Here is a 17,187-nt window from a genome sequence, read left to right on the forward strand (position 1 = left end):
GAAGAATTACATAATTACCTTCATACTGCAATGCCTATAATGAATAAAAAACAAACTTACCATTTGTTTGTGGTTCCTTAAGTCGTGCTTGAATATGTAAATGCATGACATAACATTGTACTTTTAATTTGGACCTACAAATACATAAAAATTAGGAATTAAATTGAAATAACATTAACTTTGAATGTGTAACTACTTGATATATTTTTAACCAAATTACTATATTGCACCAATTCGGTTCTTCTTTTTTTGGTTAAATATATAAGCTTTTTTGTAATTGCAAGGTATAATGGACCATTCGTCTCAACATATTTACTCCTATAAAAGATATACTCAATGAAGGATGATTTCACAATAATGGTTCGTATCATACGCCTTTGGACTCAAAAGTCCAAATATAACCTGAATGACACATATTCGATTGAAATGATTTTAATGGACGAGGAAGTATAAAATGCATATCTTGAAATCTTATTTCTATAAAGGTCAAGGCCAATCATTGTCAAATGGTGGCTTGTTTTTAAGAGATCCAGGTTTTTCATACAGTTAGTTATATGTTACTTTATCCGGAGTAAAGAATAGAAAATGATTGAAGTTAGTGATTTTAGATAAGAATTATAATTTAACCAATAAACTTCCAATGTCGTATAAAGTGTTTCAAAATGTAAGTTAAATTACTTCTCTTTTTTTACTTATCAAATTAATTCAGCTTTAATATATTGCTTTTTAATTCATTGACAATTAATATTATTTTTTTGTCTATATAGCAAAAATTTGAACATATTAACCGTGGGTTCTACTGATTATAACCTAGTTATATATAAATGATTAAAGAGCTAGTAACTTTGAAATTGAATTATTATTTCTAACGTGAAGTTTATTTTAATTTGTGCTCTTTGTTATGGCTTATTTTTACATAAATATATGCATTTTAATTTTAATATCATATCGGTATATGTATTAGATGTTGCTTCCCTTGTTGTTAAGCATTCATCATCATTAAGTTTTTTTGCCCGTTGGCCTTGAGAACCTTTGGACCGGCTAGCCGAATCTTAAAACGAAATTACCAATAGTAGGTGTTCTAATACTCCTCTTAAAGTAGATTAAAAAACATCTTTCTAACCAATTACGAGCCCGACATGCAAAACGATATACTTCAAATATATAATAGTCAGATGAATATTTTTGTTTTACTCATTACAACAGTTCAAGTAAAATGTTCTTCATTGAAATTAATTTTTTGACGGGTTATATAGCATTAATTGTCCAATGGTTTTGAAACATGACTGCTGTAATGTATTAATATAATAAAATATAGACTTTGTCTATTAATGAAAATCGAATAATGAAATCTGGCATGGCATCTTTCCCACGACTTTATAAATACTTGGAAGTAACGTTCCTCAGTTTCAATAACGCAACGGCATAAAACAAAACGTAGTCGGTTGACAATGTGGTTGGCAGTGGTGTTAGGAGTTGTGCCACTAGTAGGGTGGCTATTTTGGTGGTGGAACGATATTTGGTATGGGTTAGTCACCGCAAGTTTACGGTCATCCAAAGGGGGCACCAAGCTACCACCCGGCTACATGGGTCTTCCAATCATCGGAGAAATGTTCATGTTTCTATGGTACTTCAAGATACTTAGGCGCCCCGACGATTACATCAACTTCAAGCGCCAGAAGTATATACATCTGCCACTGTTAATTATGGTTTCTTTTTAAAACTTGTTTTCATCGTTGTTTGGTCATTATTTATTATGAATTCATTTGATCAACAGGTATGGCGATGGGGTAGGAATGTATAAAACACACTTATTCGGTAGACCATCCATAATTGTGTTTTCACCTACAGCCACCAAATATGTTTTTCGGGCTGAGGAAAGCTTCGTGTTGGAATGGCCAAATGTCGAGATTGTTGGCAGGAGTGCCTTAGTTGCAGTTCATGGAAAAACACATGCGAGACTACGAAGCTTTGTTTCAAGAAGCATTAACCAACCAGAAGCTCTTCGCCAGATTGCTGAAATTGTGCAACCACTAATGATTTCCTCTCTTAAATCATGGGCCGAATGTGGTACCATTAACTCCTACAAGGAAATCAAGAAGGTTACATTTGCCAATATTGGTATGTTTTTTGCGAGTTTTGAGCCAGGCCCTACCCTGGATGCGCTTGGCGAAGCCTTTATTGGATTGATTAGTGGAGTTAGATCTTACCCATTGAATATACCAGGATTTGCTTATCATCATGCTCTTAAGGTTTTTCATTTTTATATACTTATGATCAATGTGTCACATGTGTATATATATGTTACCTCTTTTGTGAAAAATTATTTTTGTAGTGTCGGAAAGCATCTGTCGCCATATTTAGGGAAGAATTGGAGAAAAGGAGGAAGAGCATTGAAGATGGAAGTGCAAAACCTATGAACGACCTAATGGATGGTTTTATGAAGTTGAAAGACGAAGACGGGAGCCAATTGAGCGACATTGAGATTCTTGATAATATCATTAGCGTACTTGTTGCTGGATATGAGTCAACTACTCTCGCATCCATGTGGGCTGTTTATTATCTTGCTAAGTATCCAAAGGTTCTACAAAAGCTTCGGGTATGCCTACTTCTAACCCTACTTAATTATTCAATATGACACCACTAGAATTATTAGCATATAATGAATTAATCCACAACATATTGATATTAGATTGTCCTTGTCACAAAATCGTCTCGTTAAATGACAGAGACTGAACCGTTTGGACTTGGCAATAGAATACTGTCGCTCAATAATCTCAAATTTGATAAAAATATGTCAGAAAATAGATAGCGAGAGAATATTCGGAATCTATATAGTATATTGTATCTGGTATCATATATATAAATAATTTTATATTTTATATTATAATTAGTGACGATTTCTACCTTTTTAAAATAACTACCTCGCTCATTTAATTTTGTTAATAAGTCGCCTAATAGTCCATGCACACAGCCAATAAAATCTATTCTGGTTCTCCTATTTTTCTCATATCTTCATTGTAATTAATAAAAATAGGAAGAAACCATGTCTCTCAAAAAAGGCAAGAACGATGAAAATCTTACAAGCGATGAGATTTTAAAGATGAAATACACCATGAAAGTTGTGGATGAAACGATCAGACTAGCAAATATAGCTGCAATCGTATTTCGCACAACAAGCCTGGATGTGAAGTATAAAGGTAAAGGTGCATGATGGTTAATTTAGTGTGTCTAATTGTTTTGACGTTTTACTTGCTAAAATATGTAGGATATACTATACCGAAAGGATGGAATGTAATGCTATGGATTAGGTATCTCCACACAGATCCTGACAACTTCAACGATCCAATGTGTTTCAACCCAGATAGATGGGATGTAAGTCTACTTTTGATGAGATAATATTATTGTTTTAACATTTTTCTTTTTGTTCTTCATGCTAAATTTAATTGTGTCTAAAGGAATTAATGGCACCTGGAACATACCAAGTGTTTGGTGGTGGATCAAGAATTTGTGCAGGAAATATGCTCGCTCGTTTACAACTTGCCATTTTTCTACATCATTTGTCCACGGGATACAAGTACGTAGAAATAGTGTACAATTTTCATCTTGGAAAATAAAACTTCATAATATATATATCTAATTAACGATTGAATTCTAAATGGGATTTCAGGTGGGAATTGGTGAATCCTGAGGCAAAGGTAATATATCTCTCACATCCCAAACCCGAAGATGGTGTTGAAATCGCCATTCAAAAACTTTGAATTGGGATCTATAATATTTACAGCTAGATTTTACAACTTGTAACAAATATCTTTTGAAACGTTGTATCGGCACTAATAAATGTCGTTTCCTTTATTTTAACCTCCTAGTGACAACATAGTATTTCTCACTAAGATCGTGATCAAGGAAATATCAACAAGAAACATTTATATGTTTTATGAAATGCCGCTGTGTTCATCAGCCGAGGCATATACTTATAGAAGTTTGAGGCCTTTTTTTCTATATACTTTTTTTCGTCCCTTTCTCCATGTCCATTTCCGTTGCCTTCGTGTTACTCTTCCTTTTCAGGGATTATACACACGTAATTTGAGGAGACGTTGTTAACGCCACTTTTTCACTTAATTTATTAAAAAAAAAAAGGAAAAAAGAGAGTCCGTTTAGTTTACAATAAATACGGTCAACCATAAACACAATAATTTAGTCGAAGATAAAGTTTAGGGAAGAAACATATGATTATAATCTTGATACAATAATAATAGCTCCTTTCAATAAGCACAAAGTACAAATTAGAGGGATTAAAACACTTACATGTTACAAGTTTTTTATTTTTATTTAATGGCCTTCAATATTAGTTGGGAAAAATGAAAAAAAAAAAGTATTCAATTCACTAAAAAACTAGTAAGGATGTGTTTGATATGAAGCGCGTTGAAAGCTTCTAGTTTCTAGCGTTTGCCAAAACGCTTCGTTTTGAGCAGAAAGTTTTGTTTGGCACTATAAGCTTCTAACATTTAGTTTAAACAAAACGCTTCAAATTCAAAAGCTACTTCATGTAGCTTTTAACAAAACGCTACTAGCTACAAGATACCCGCTACTCGCCACAAGCTACCTGCTACCAACTAGTTTTGTCGAACACACTCTAAAAGTTGCATTTCATCCTAAAAGTTGCATTTCAGGAGAAAGTACCTTAACTATATATAGATGATTTTTTAAAATACATAACGCCAACATAATCCGTCTTTATAAACATTCTTTTTTAATTATTTTTTCAGGACAGAGTGTAACATGTAAAAGTATTGTATATATGGTTTTTGGCACTGCAGCACAACTAAGTTTGACAAATTTACACATTTAATTACTCAAGTATTTTTTATGCTTAATTGATCCTTAAAGTTAAGTTTTCTAGTGTCAATTATACCCGGTTACTTTAAGGATGTGGCATTTTAAATTAAATTTCTATATGTTTTTTAGGGCCCAAACCTCACACTCACAATCCACAAAGGAGATCACATGCTTATTCCTGGATCAAATATGCGTGCCTCCTTTCCGTCTTCATTCTTAATAAACCAATAGGCACCAAAAATCACAGCTCCTCTTGAAATCAGATTATAGGAGCCTTCAAGGTAGCCTCACGGATAATTTCATTACCCTAAGTAGCAAGATCGCGTCCCTCATTACGAGCTTGTACACATGCTTCTAGAGCTACTCGATTAGCTACGGCACCGGGTGCATTTCCCCAAGGGTGCCCTAAAGTTCCTCCACCGAACTGTAGTACGGAATCATCTCCAAAGATCTCGGTCAGAGCAGGCATATGCCAAACGTGAATACCGCCCGAAGCTACAGGCAGAACACCTGGTAGAGAGACCCAATCTTGGGTGAAATAAATACCGCGACTTCTATCTTTTTCAATAAAATCATCACGCAGTAAATCAACAAAGCCCAAAGTGATTTCTCTTTCCCCTTCAAGTTTACCTACTACGGTACCGGAATGAATATGATCTCCACCAGACATACGTAACGCTTTAGCTAGTACACGGAAGTGTATACCATGATTCTTCTGTCTATCAATAACTGCATGCATTGCGCGGTGGATGTGAAGAAGTAGACCATTATGTCGGAGATTGTTGAGTGTGAATCCACAGAAAAGTTAGTCAAAAATGTTGATTAAAAAGGAATGGTGATCCGGTTCTTACGGACCATGTTTTGAGGCTTTTTTCTTAAAGTCTGGTTGAAGACCCGGCTGTGTTTTTTTTTTGACTACTTCTGATTTCCATCTCTATATAAGAGATTACTCTGTATTTTGTAAATGATAAAAACCAACATCACTGAAGATAAATAAAAACTCCAAGTTACCATTGTGTGGACGTAGGTCAGAAATAGACCGAACCACCTTAAATCTTTGTGTTCTTGTTAATCTATAATTCGTGAGCTGAGAGAGAGAGTTTCGTGTTCGTGTCTCGATCCTAACAAGTGGTATCAGAGCCTTGGTTTAGCTCCAGAGGGTGATTTTATGTTTTTTGGTCGAAATTTTTTTTCGTCAAAAACGATTTTGGTGTATACTGTTGGAAAGGTCTCGTTCCGAAGATTCCGAAAATATTTTTTTCTGAATTTTTTGACCACCGGAAGACGTCCAAATCGCCGGTCAAAGGTTTGCCGGAATAGTGACCGGGAAAACCAGTTCGCCGGAGAAGACGACACTGTAGCACCAGACACTGTAGCAGTCCGCCAGAGAAGACGACACTGTAGCAGGAACTGTAGCACGACGTCAGCAGACACTGTAGCAACACTGTAGCAGATTTGAAAATTTGCAATTTGGCCCCTGAATTTCCAGAAAATTGCAAGATAGGTCATTGTTCTTTCAGAAAATGGCAGAAAGCAGTAAGCTTCAGATTGAGAAGTTTGATGGGAAAGATTTTGGTTGGTGGAAGATGCAAATTGAAGATTTGCTCGTACAGAAAGACTTGGACGTAGTTTTAGGTGAAAAACCGGAGGCGATGACACAGGCAAACTGGGAGACTTTGGATAAGAAGGCCAATGCATTTATTAGACTGACGTTGTCAAAGGATGTTGCCTTCAATATTTTGAAGGAGACCTCGGCAACGGGAATCATGGAGGCATTGTCTAATATGTACGAGAAGCCGTCGGCAGCAAATAAAGTCTTCCTGATTCGGGAACTAGTCAACACGAGGATGAGGGAAGGAAGTTCAGTTACAGTACACATCAACAATTTGAACTCGATTTTATCCAGACTTGGGTCAGTGGGAATAAAATTTGAGGACGAAGTTCAAGCTTTACTACTGTTATCATCATTACCTGACAGTTGGTCCGGAACAGTTACAGCCGTTACTAGTTCCGCAGGATCGAAAGAGCTCACTTTTGAGGGAATTCGGGATTTAATTCTAGGCGAAGACGTCAGACGAAGAAATTCCGGGGAATCATCAAGTGAACAATTGAATGCGGTCAGAGGTAGAAGAAATAACAGAGGTAGTGGGAGCGGGAACAGGAGAAGGAGTCAGTCGAGGACTCGAAATGATGTGACTTGTTGGAATTGTAAAGAGGTTGGACATTTCAGGAATCAATGTCCAAAAGACAAGAAAGAAGTTAACATTGCAGTAGACCATTCAGATGATGATGTTTTGATCTGTAGTGTGGAGAGCAATGTGGATTCTTGGGTTATGGATTCAGGTGCTTCATTTCACGCTACCCACATCCGTGAAGCACTGCGGAATCTGAAAGAAGGGGATTTTGGTAAGGTAAGACTGACGAACGATGAGGTTCTTGATGTGACGAGCATAGGTGACTTAGATCTGAAGACTCCAGTCGGTCCATGGACTTTGAAGGATGTCCGGGTAATTCCAAGCCTGAAGAAACAGTTGATTTCTGTTGGGCAGTTGGATGAACAGGGACACGAGGTTAAGTTCAGGAATGGGCAGTGGAAGGTTGTCAAAGGAAATCTTGTGATAGCTCGTAGACATAAGAGGGGTTCATTATATATGGTCAGTTTACCGTCTGAGGGAGTAACCGTCCCAGTTCAGAAGAAAAACAAAATCCGGTTCATAGAGTCTCGTGGACAGCAGAAGGTTTGCTTTGCAGATGGCAAACCCAGAGTCACGGGTCAGATTCAGGTTGAACGTGTTTGGAACGGTTCAGAAAAACCAGTCAAGGGCATTCATAGCAGTGGGAGCATGGGTTTTGTTTCAGCTAGAATACCCAGAACACAGTGGGTTAAGAGAACCAGTATTCCATCTGTAAAAGTCTCTCCAGATTATCTGCTTCACATGGAGAGTGTCGTTTGTTCTCAGGATGTTCCAGGATCGGGCAGTTCATTTCAGTGGGAGCCGGTGGAGACAGAGAACAGGTAAATTGAAGAGAAGGCCGGGTAACTAGGAAGGAGTTAAGATCAAATTTTTTAAAATACAGATGCACAGTTGAAGCACAGGTGAAGATTGTTCCGTGGCTTCAAGTGGGAGATTGTTGAATGTGAAGCCACAATTGTTGAACGTGAAGCCACAATTGTTGAATGTGAAGTTTTTTCAAAGGTTGGCTGAAGACCCGGTTGTGTTTTTTGACTACTTCTGATTTCCATCTCTATATAAGAGATTCATCTGTATTTGTAAAACTTGTATCTAGAGTAACACAGAAAGAGTGCAGATTAGCACCAAGAAATATAAATTCCTAGTTACTGGTGGGCGTAGGTCAGAGAAGGACCGAACCACGTTAAATCCCTCGTGTTCATCCTTGTGTTCTTGTTTTTCATGAGTTGTGTGTGTGTTTAGAGTCGTGTGTTAAGTGTCTCGATCCTAACAACACTCACAATCCACAAAGGAGATCACATGCTTATTCCTGGATCAAATATGCGTGCCTCCTTTCCGTCTTCATTCTTAATAAACCAATAGGCACCAAAAATCACAGCTCCTCTTGAAATCAGATTATAGGAGCCTTCAAGGTAGAGATTACGAACACCCTCTTCTTTCTAGATCCACCGCAACCTCCTCTTCTGTTATATTCTATTTAACTGTACATTTTATTTGGATTTAGAAATTTTATTTTGAAAAGCGAGTAACGTGAATGTGTATTTCGACTTGATCTGAAGTCATAGATTTCGAAGATTGATATTTACATCAAGTTATTATATTTAAATTGATCTAAATTTTCTGATTTGGGTATATGTTAGTCATCTATATCTATCTATATCTATATCTATATATATATATATATCTATATCTATATATACTTATAAAGGAAATATTTTTCCTTTCACCACATTCATTTGAAACTCCCATGTATTTTTTCCTTTCACCACATTTATTTGAAACTGTCATGACTTTTCAATTTCTTTCTAATAATAATTAGAAATTGGTTAATAAGGTTAAATAAATATCAAACCTAAAATGTAATCATATATAAACTAAATTTTAATATTAAAATAATATCTTCACTTCTACTTATAAGTTATGTTTTTTAACTTTTAACATATTATACTTAATTTATTAGTTTTAATATATTGTTTGATGTAAACCATTATCATTTTAAAGATATAATTTTGGAACAATTTGTATAAAATACTTAAATTATTAATTTAAATATAACATTACAGTGTCAATTTAAATATAAATTTTAGTTTAACTTAAACAACGCAAAAAATGTTTTGTAAATACTTAAAAGTGATCAATTGTAGTGTCTTTCTAATAATGAGTATAAGTTGGTTAATAAGGCTAAATAAATATCAAACTTAAAGTGTAATCATAAATAAACTAAATTTCAATTTTAAAATAATATATTTACTTCTACTTATAAAGTTATGTCTTTAACTTTTAACATATTAAACTTAATTTGTTAGATTTAAAATGTTGTTGTATGTAAACCATTATCAGTTTAAAGCTACAACTTTTGAACAGTTTAGACAAAATACTTAAATTGTTAATTTAAAAATAACATTACAATGTCAACTTAAATATAAATCTCAATTCCACTTAAAAACCAAATAATATTTTGTAAATAGTTAAAAGTGATAAATTGTAGTGATAAACGCAAAAACTAAATTGTAATCTCAATTTAACTAAAATATATCCTAAAGATATTTTTATAATTGTTAAAAGTTTTCAAATAAGTAGGTTAAAATAACTTATAATAACAATAGTTAAAAATAACTCTATATAAATTATTATATTGTTACCTTTAAAATCAAAAAACGATGTTTGATGTTCTAAATAAGTATAATGATAGAAATTAAAACATTAAGCAAATAAATCTTAAAAAATTAATTAACAATAACAAAAACTATAAATAACATTAAACCATATATTATATTTAATTTTATTCATGTGTAACTCGGGATAGAAATCATTCAAACGATTGAGATTATGCAGTTATAATAGATGTATATATTATCATATAATTCAAAATAATTAATATATTATATCAATTTAGTGCACAAATTATTATATCAAATTTAACAACAACGTTATTGTTATATTTTAAAAAAAATATATATTTGTAAGGACTTCAACTATATAGGTGTTTATGTGCAACGCGCGGGCATTCACCTAGTTTCAATTGTAAGTTCATGCAGTAGTCATTCCATTAGGATTAAGTTCATCTTGCAATATAATAAACCTAATGTTTGAACTAATATAAAATATATGTATGTTGGTAATTTTGTTCCGATCGGTAAATTCATGGAAAAGAGGCTATCAATCATTGTTGATAAGGTTGTAAGCGAACTGAACCTTCAACGAACCGTTCGTGAACCGGTCGACGGGAAGTTCGTTTATGTTCATTTATTTAATAAATGAACGAACATGAACAAAAATTCTCGTTTGTTTAGTAAAAACAAACGAACATGAACAACGGTCTCGTTTGTTCAGTTATGTTCATGAGCGTTCGTTTATGTTGTTCGTTTACGTTTGTTTATGTTCGTTCGTTTAAGTTTATTTATGTTCATATATCTTCAATTGTTTTCTTTTACATTACTATATTATATGTTCGTTTATGTTCATATATATTCAATTGTGTTTGTTTATATTTGTTTGTTTATGTTCGTTCGTTTGTTTTCATTTAGCATGTTCACGAACATAAACGAACGAACATGAACAAGATAATTTGATAAACGTACGAATATTAATAAGAAAAATTGTTCGTTTATCCGTTCGTGTTCGACTAATTTAAACAAGCGAACATGAATAAGTCTTTGTTCGTGTTCGCTCGGTTCGTTTACAGTCTTAATTGTCGATTAAATTTGTTCAAGTTTACAATTTGTCTAAAAGAAACAGACAGTGGCAGCAACTCGAATTTTGTATCTCTACATTATTATTTATTCATTTATGATTATACAACTATATTCATATATTATTACGAATTTACATAGTTTTTTGTATATACTTTGTGTTTTATTCATTTATTATGGTTACAACTATACTCATATACCATACAAAAATAAACGGATTTGACTTGAGTTTTTGCCAACTCACACCGCGTTTATTATACCAGTTTAATATACATTATTATAGAGGTCGTGTTTGGGTTTGAAATAATTTTGTGGGTTGTCATGTGAACCCGTTTTCTTTATTATATTAACAAATTTTAATAAAAATATATTTATTAATAAATAAGAGAGTATGACTAATAAGCAAATATGTAATATTTAAACTTCTTTTCCCTTGGTCGAGTTTTTCCTAGGTCTAAATCATGTATTCAATATTCAAGTTCTCATATGCTCACAACCACTTGGTCTCAATATTTTACAACGATTCAAACTTCAATTGAAGATTTACGCATCACAAATTCAAGTTATCATCGATTGAACACACAACAATTCAAGACCACCAGCGACTCGGTAGTATGCACCCATGTCCTCTCAAGACACACGAACCCGTAAAATTAAACTGGTTATGTGGGTCGTGTTTGGGATTGGCTTATCTAGGTTGGTGTTGAGCAAAACCACACAAATATTTATATGGGTTGTGTTTTGTTTGATCTTACTGACCAGACAACCTGCGACCTGTGAACCCAAATACGTCATGATTGCTACCCCTACTAAAAAAACTATTGGTATGTCTTATTTATATTGGGAAGTATTTGTTGGTATGATCAAACGAGAACTTTATGAAGATCAACACATCGAAAATATACAGGAGGAATTCCTAGATCTTATAAAGGGGATATGTACATGGTCCCTGCATTCAAGGTGAAAAGTATCCCTTCGTTTAGTATCGAAGTTATCATCAGGTTAACACTTTTGAGTAAACTCTTCCTTAAATTCTCCATAGACCAAAAACATATCCTTAGTTCTTCGTAAGAAGTTAAGGATGTTCATCGTAGCTATCCAATGTTTTTCACCTGGATTAACATGGATTAGCTTGATATCGACTGACATACTCCGTACATAAGTTACATCTGGTCTTGTGCATATGTTTTCTAAGATTATTAAACCTATTTTCGAAGCATACAATATGTAACCCATTCTTTTGATCTCATAATATGTACTGGGACAGTCTGGTTTAGAAAGAATGGTGGCAGGCAGCATGGTTATAAGTCCTTCTTTTGAGTTATCCTTTGAAAAACGTAAAATAACCTTACCAATGTATCTACTTCAACGTAATAATATAAATTGTTGAGATCTATCTATATAGATCCTTATTTCGAGTATGAATGTCACATCCCCTAGATCCTTCATTTGAAATGACTTATCAAGATAAGACTTGGTGTCTTCCAATGTAGGGATATCATTTTAAATTAACTATGTCATCTACATAAGATTAGAAAAACAAGGATATATTACATGAATGGTTCTATGGTTTGGGATCATCTGCGCGTTTGGTTACAACTTTTTTTATAACTCGAACCATCCTTATAATTTGATTTGTTACGATTTTGGTCCCTAGCTGACTTAAAATGTCTAGATTACCCTTAATGTATCTTTTATTCTATATTTTATTAAACAAAATCATTTTGAGAAATATAGGAGTCCTACCCTCCACTTTTAAGTCACACCTATTTACTCTAATCAATTCCTTTAGGCTCTTCGTTATTTATAGTGAACTCCTAAAATCACCATCATCCTTCTCATTCCTTTCTCTCTCTCACCAGAAATAGATTTCATATAAAAACACCTCACCCTCACTAAACCCTCTGTGACAACTGGGAAAATGTTTTGATTAATCAAGGTTTAACATGTAGCTATGTATAAGTGCAACCACAATGTAACCTTGTTGTAACAAAACTTTGAAAGCAAAAAGGTCTTTGTTTGTATAAGTGTATATATATGTATATATGCATACATTAAAAATCATGTTGATAGTAAACACTTAAAGGGAAAGTAAATCCAAATGATTGGAACATAAATCATGGAATTAAAACATTGTTTTATAATTTTTGGCCTAAGTACCCCACCCCTTGAGATTTCGGTTTGCTTAGGACCATACAAGGCCAAAAGCTCCCATCTAGGACACCCTAGGCCGAAAACACCAATCTAGGTCCCCACTAAGGCCGAAATCACAAGCTAGGTATGAGCTAACCGAAATCACATGGACCTTACTGGTATACAAGGTGATTTCGGTGGACCTTAGTGGTATACAAGGTGATTTTGGTAGGAGATAGGACCGAAATTACATGGACCTTAGTGGTATACAAGGTGATTTTGGTCATGCTTGGCCGAAATCACCCATTTAATGTCCCCCCCAAAGTGTTTTTGGTTGAATAAAGAGATAAGGGTGTTGACTTTATGAATTGATAGTTTAACCATTTCCCATGCACTTCAATACCCAACAGTATCCCACGTTTTTATCCACCAGTCACCCAAATAAACATCATATAATTTTACTCCCTTATCTTAAGGCCGAATCCATTCCACAAGTCCCACCATTTATCCATTCTACTTCCAGTTAACTTCCCTTCTCTCTCATAAGTAACTCCAAGCTTCAAAGGATTAAATCTCCAAGCTTAATCTTAGAATTTTGGTAAGATTTTCTCATTAGTCTAGTGTGTTCATACATTTTTATGTAAGTTTCATCCTATTTACACATATTATTATGTGGTAAAACCCTTAGGATAATCACATCTCCAAGGAAGTTCATAAATACATTCAAGTGTTTAGGCTTGGAAATATTCACACCATCTTCTCAAACAACCCACAAATCCACTCAAGGTGAGTTCATACCCCCACATTTTCGAGATTTTCATGTTTTAGGAGGGGGGGGGATACAAGTCAAAAATTGTTTATTACACAAATACGCATGTTTCATCTTTATGTTAAAGTATAAGCCTTTATTTGCATATGATGTGAGTATTACTAGTTTTTGTACAAATATTTGTGTTATATTAGTTTTCAAGTGTAAAATTAACAAAAACAAAACTAGATCTATGTTATAAAAATCATGAGAAAAGTTATGATTTAAAAAACTATAAAGTTTTTCTTTTGGAAACTTTTTACTAAAGGATAGTTTTCTAACAAAAAGGGGTACTTTGTAGTCCTTTTTACCACTTTGGTGGGTTACAAGTTACAACCCAAAAACATTATGTTGACTATATATTTTGGGTACAAGATAATAGATATATATATTTTTAAAGGATTATAGAAATAGTTTCAACAACAAACAGGATAAACTATAATTGGTATAGTTTGCGAGCCACAAACATTTTACTATCATTCAAGAGAAACGTATAATTACTTAAAGGTATAATTACTATGCTTACAAGATAACGAGTTTTCATTATAATAGACGTAAACTAGTTGATACAGACTTGTGAGACTTTAGGCTTCACCGTACCTACCATAATACACAACTAAGAACTGCATTATAACCAGAGTCTCTTGGAGGGAGAGCGTGACACTTGTGTATAGATCTACACGGGATTGACAACCCCGCACCTAAACTGTTAGCTACAGTTAGACCGGTAGGTCTGGGGTGACAAATGTCGCAAACAGTTCCCACGTCCAAAGCGCGTCGTTCAGGAAATCGGTCGCATTAGTATGGTTATAATAACCCACATTAGAGTATTGACAAAATATTGGGTTTATGGGCTAGTGTACACTCAAATAGTTTTCACAAAATGATAAAGCTTACAAAAACTATTTCCCAGTATCGCATTACTTATATTTTAGTCTTAGGTTTGAGACTTACAACAAGGTTAACATACATTCAAGTAGTTTTATTTATAGATAAAGATACTACTTTTCAGAACAATATTATTTACATTTTTGGTCTTAGGGTTTTAAGACTACAACTCATTTACAAAGAAAATATTGGATTTTCTGGAAGTATACATTATCATTTTTACAAGAAATGGTTACAAATCTTCTCGTACAAAATGCTTATGAACTCACCAACTTAATTGTTGACACCTTTTCAAAATCACTTGTATTCTCAGGAAATCAGTAAACAGGTAACCACATAAGTTTTTGGCGGATGGGATGTCGTCGCATCTCGTTATTCATTTTTGTTATACACTTTTGATATCATGTGAACAATGCTTTTGTGAACAAAAATGTAAAGTTATTTAATATTTAATGTAATGGTTGTGATGCTTTGATCTCTATTATTCAATTGTTATGATACTGTACATGAAGTCATCCGCCCCTAGACGTTTCCGCCGTTCTGGTTCGGGGGTGTGACAGATTGGTATCAGAGCATTGTTTATAGTGAACTAAGTATATCAAACCATTTAAGATATACATCTACAAATACAATGAGACTAAAACACTCTGACTAAAACTATACTTTTTAAAATATAAGTATTTTTATAAGAGTATACATGCATGCATACATACTAGAAGCAGTGTCATAATAAGAAACATATAAAAGTATTTGGATAAGTTAAACACTGCGATTAAGCCTGGGCAGTTATGTAACCATATATGGGATAAATATAGCATGGTCAACTATATTTATATGAGATATGACCAACATGTGTTTAGGAATGGTCATGGTGGGTAACGAATCTAAAACTTGCCAACCCTAAAACTCTTGAATCAAACATAAAGATTAAAATACTATAGGAGTATTTTAGAATACTAAAAAATCATTACACTTAAGTTTTCATGTATTTCTCACATCTACATTCTCGCACAGACATCATGGCAGGATTTCACATGCCCGGAGACCCCTATTTCCCAAACCAAGGAAATGGTGGGTGGATTAAAGAGAATCCCGAAGAGGATCCTGAAGAACTAATGGAAGAAGAACCCAAAGAGGATCCAGAGGTGGAGGAAGAAGAAGACGAGGAAGAGGAAGAGGAGGACTCGGACGCAGAGTCCGAAGTCATAAACCCTCCTTACGTCGCTCGAGTTCCCGCACACCGTTTAGGTTACAATGGACCCATGCCCCATTGGGCGGAAGACATGGAGATGTGGAGCCGGCAGCAACATCAGCGCTCGACATATGGCATGGAGCGAGGTTTCTATAACCTCAGCCATGGAGGACCGGCAGACAGGGCCCTCCCTGTCATGGTACAGCGGATCACGAACCTCGAGGATCAGACCAGAGCCGCGACGAATCGGGTCGTGGAGCTAGGGGCTGTAACGCCTGTGTTTCTAGGCTAGGCATTAATATTGACATAATGGTCTAGGTTAACCTTTGTAACTCATTTAGAAGAAATGAAAAGGGATTATGTGAATATTATGTGAATTATGTGTTTTATGCTTAATTATTAGGGTTTAATTAATTAAGAATAAAAATGAGCGTCAAAAATTAAATTTTAGATAAAGCCGATATCTATTAAGAAACTTGTAGTGGGCGTGATAAGGATTACGGATATATAAAGAATGCCGAAATCCGAGTTAGAACGAAGAAGTTATGACCTGTCGAAGTTTCGCGACAAACCGGCACGGGGCCGAATGTCGTAAAAAGTGAGTTTTCGATAAACTAGTTTTTAGCCTTGGTGATATAAACGAAACTCGTAGTGTTCGTTAAACCGAGAGTAGGTATTAAAAGAACGCCCAAATCTGACTTCGAATGAAGAAATTATGATTTTTCGAAGTTTCAGCTTAGTAGTAGACAGCTAAAAACTCGAATTTTAGATCGAGCGATTTTTAGCCGACACGACCTAAACGAGAATCGAAGGTCTCATCATTAGTAGCACAACGGTAAAAAGTCTGACAAAAACGGACGTCGGATGAAGAAGTTATGAATTTTTAACGGATTTCATGTCCCGGTCTGTTAAAAATAATAATATAAAAATTAAAGTCAAAATTAGCCGACGAAGTCTGAACGAAAGTTGTAGAGCGTAATTTTACCTACGCGTGCATATAAAGAACGTCAAAAACGGAGCTCGTATGCGAAAGTTATGGATTTTAGAAGTTTTGGCGCTAAAACCGAGAAATTTCGCATAGGTGGCTTCGGCCACGTCACCCTTCGCATGCAGCCTCCACGTGGCATCTTCTGATTGGACCGCAGCCTCGCGTGGCAACCGCTGATTGGTCCGAAGTCGTCACCCTTCTTCCCCATTGGACCGAAGTCCGGTCCACTTAGAAGCCCCGTGTCCGACCTTGCTGAGTCATCCGACGCGTGTGCCTCGGTGGCGAGCCCTCGCATGCGAGACGTGTCCGACGCGTGTCTTCCTCCGGTCCGAGCCACGTGCCCTCGCCTCCTGATGCCACCTGCCTCGCTGACTCACCCTTCTGATCAACCGACTTCGGACCTCGCAGCCTATAAATAGAAGGCATGTGAGCCTTCCCGAGTAATTTTGGGAAAT

At 35.0% G+C, this 17,187-nt stretch overlaps 1 protein-coding gene across 1 annotated transcript; it reads left to right on the forward strand.

Annotated features, from left to right (window-relative positions):
• The first annotated feature begins 1,451 nt into the window (after positions 1-1,451).
• Positions 1,452-3,761, forward strand: LOC145168795 (ent-kaurenoic acid oxidase 1-like). The gene is made up of 7 exons (XM_079087483.1): positions 1,452-1,681; positions 1,778-2,252; positions 2,336-2,599; positions 3,038-3,200; positions 3,269-3,375; positions 3,459-3,577; positions 3,671-3,761. Exons 1-7 carry the CDS (start codon positions 1,452-1,454, stop codon positions 3,759-3,761), a joined length of 1,449 nt encoding a protein of 482 aa, XP_078943609.1.
• Positions 3,762-17,187: the final 13,426 nt, after the last annotated feature.

The sequence above is a fragment of the Lactuca virosa genome, chromosome 4 (assembly GCF_052849685.1).
Source record: "Lactuca virosa cultivar CGN04683 chromosome 4, Lactuca_virosa_CGN04683_v6, whole genome shotgun sequence".
NCBI lineage: Eukaryota > Viridiplantae > Streptophyta > Magnoliopsida > Asterales > Asteraceae > Lactuca > Lactuca virosa.